Raw genomic sequence first — 866 nt, forward strand, 5'->3', positions numbered from 1 at the left:
GCCACAGGAGATCTATTGTAGCACAAATGCCTGAGAACCTCAGAGATACAGCGATGACAAAGACCTCGTCCACTTTCTGTCCCATTCAGTGGCCGTATGCTGGCTGCTCTGTGTAGATGTGTGTGGTGTTCATGTGCCACATGCCCAGGCTCTGTAAACGGGGAGCAAAGTGGCTTTGACTGATCCCATTCCACTGTCAACAGGTACATGCTGACTATATGAATATGCTAACAACTGAATATCAACAGTTGTTTTCTAGAATTGCAAACCGTGAATGCTGCTGTGATAGAAAGCTCTTGTGTACCAGCCTGCGTTGTGTGAGGCTATCAACTGCTCAGAGCGCTTCAGATGGCAGCAGGAGTCAGTGTTGGAGGAAGGCAAGCAGGACAGAGTGATACCGTGGGCGATGTTCTGCTGGGAAATCTTAGGTCCTGTTATTCGTATGGATGGTCCTCTGACAGCAGCACTCACCTAAACACTGCTGCAGGCCACGTACACCTCTTCACCACCACCAGTATCCTGGAGTCCTCGTTCCTCAGGATTAGCTCCCTGCTGCCCTGCAGACGTTGCTCAGTGCTTTGGAGAACATGACAGAAAGTTAAAGGGGGTGACTTGGCCTTCAGAGTCCCCCAGATCTCAATCCACTCAAGCATCTGTGCTGGGAAACAAGTGTGATCCTTTTGCTGCTCACGTCTTGGTGCCTGACACCACGGGACACCTCCACAGGTGTTGTGGAGACACGTCGGAGCTGCTTTGGCTGTGAGCCTTACACAACATCAGGCAGGTGGTCCGATGTTGTGATCGTGTCTCTTTCTGAACATGAAATATCTACAGAATGTGTGTCAGGAAATATTTTTTTTCACATG

The 866-nt window shown here is 49.8% G+C and overlaps 1 protein-coding gene across 1 annotated transcript in view; it reads right to left on the reverse strand.

Moving 5' to 3' along the window:
• pex10 (peroxisomal biogenesis factor 10) overlaps nt 1–653 on the reverse strand; it is an 8,197-nt gene extending 7,544 nt beyond the window's left edge. The window contains exon 1 of the mRNA XM_008288561.1: nt 497–653. Within this exon, the coding sequence (XP_008286783.1) occupies nt 497–653 (157 nt within the window). The remainder of the gene's footprint in view (nt 1–496) is intronic.
• Nucleotides 654–866: the final 213 nt, after the last annotated feature.

This window comes from Stegastes partitus, unplaced genomic scaffold (assembly GCF_000690725.1).
Source record: "Stegastes partitus isolate 25-593 unplaced genomic scaffold, Stegastes_partitus-1.0.2 Scaffold564, whole genome shotgun sequence".
NCBI lineage: Eukaryota > Metazoa > Chordata > Actinopteri > Pomacentridae > Stegastes > Stegastes partitus.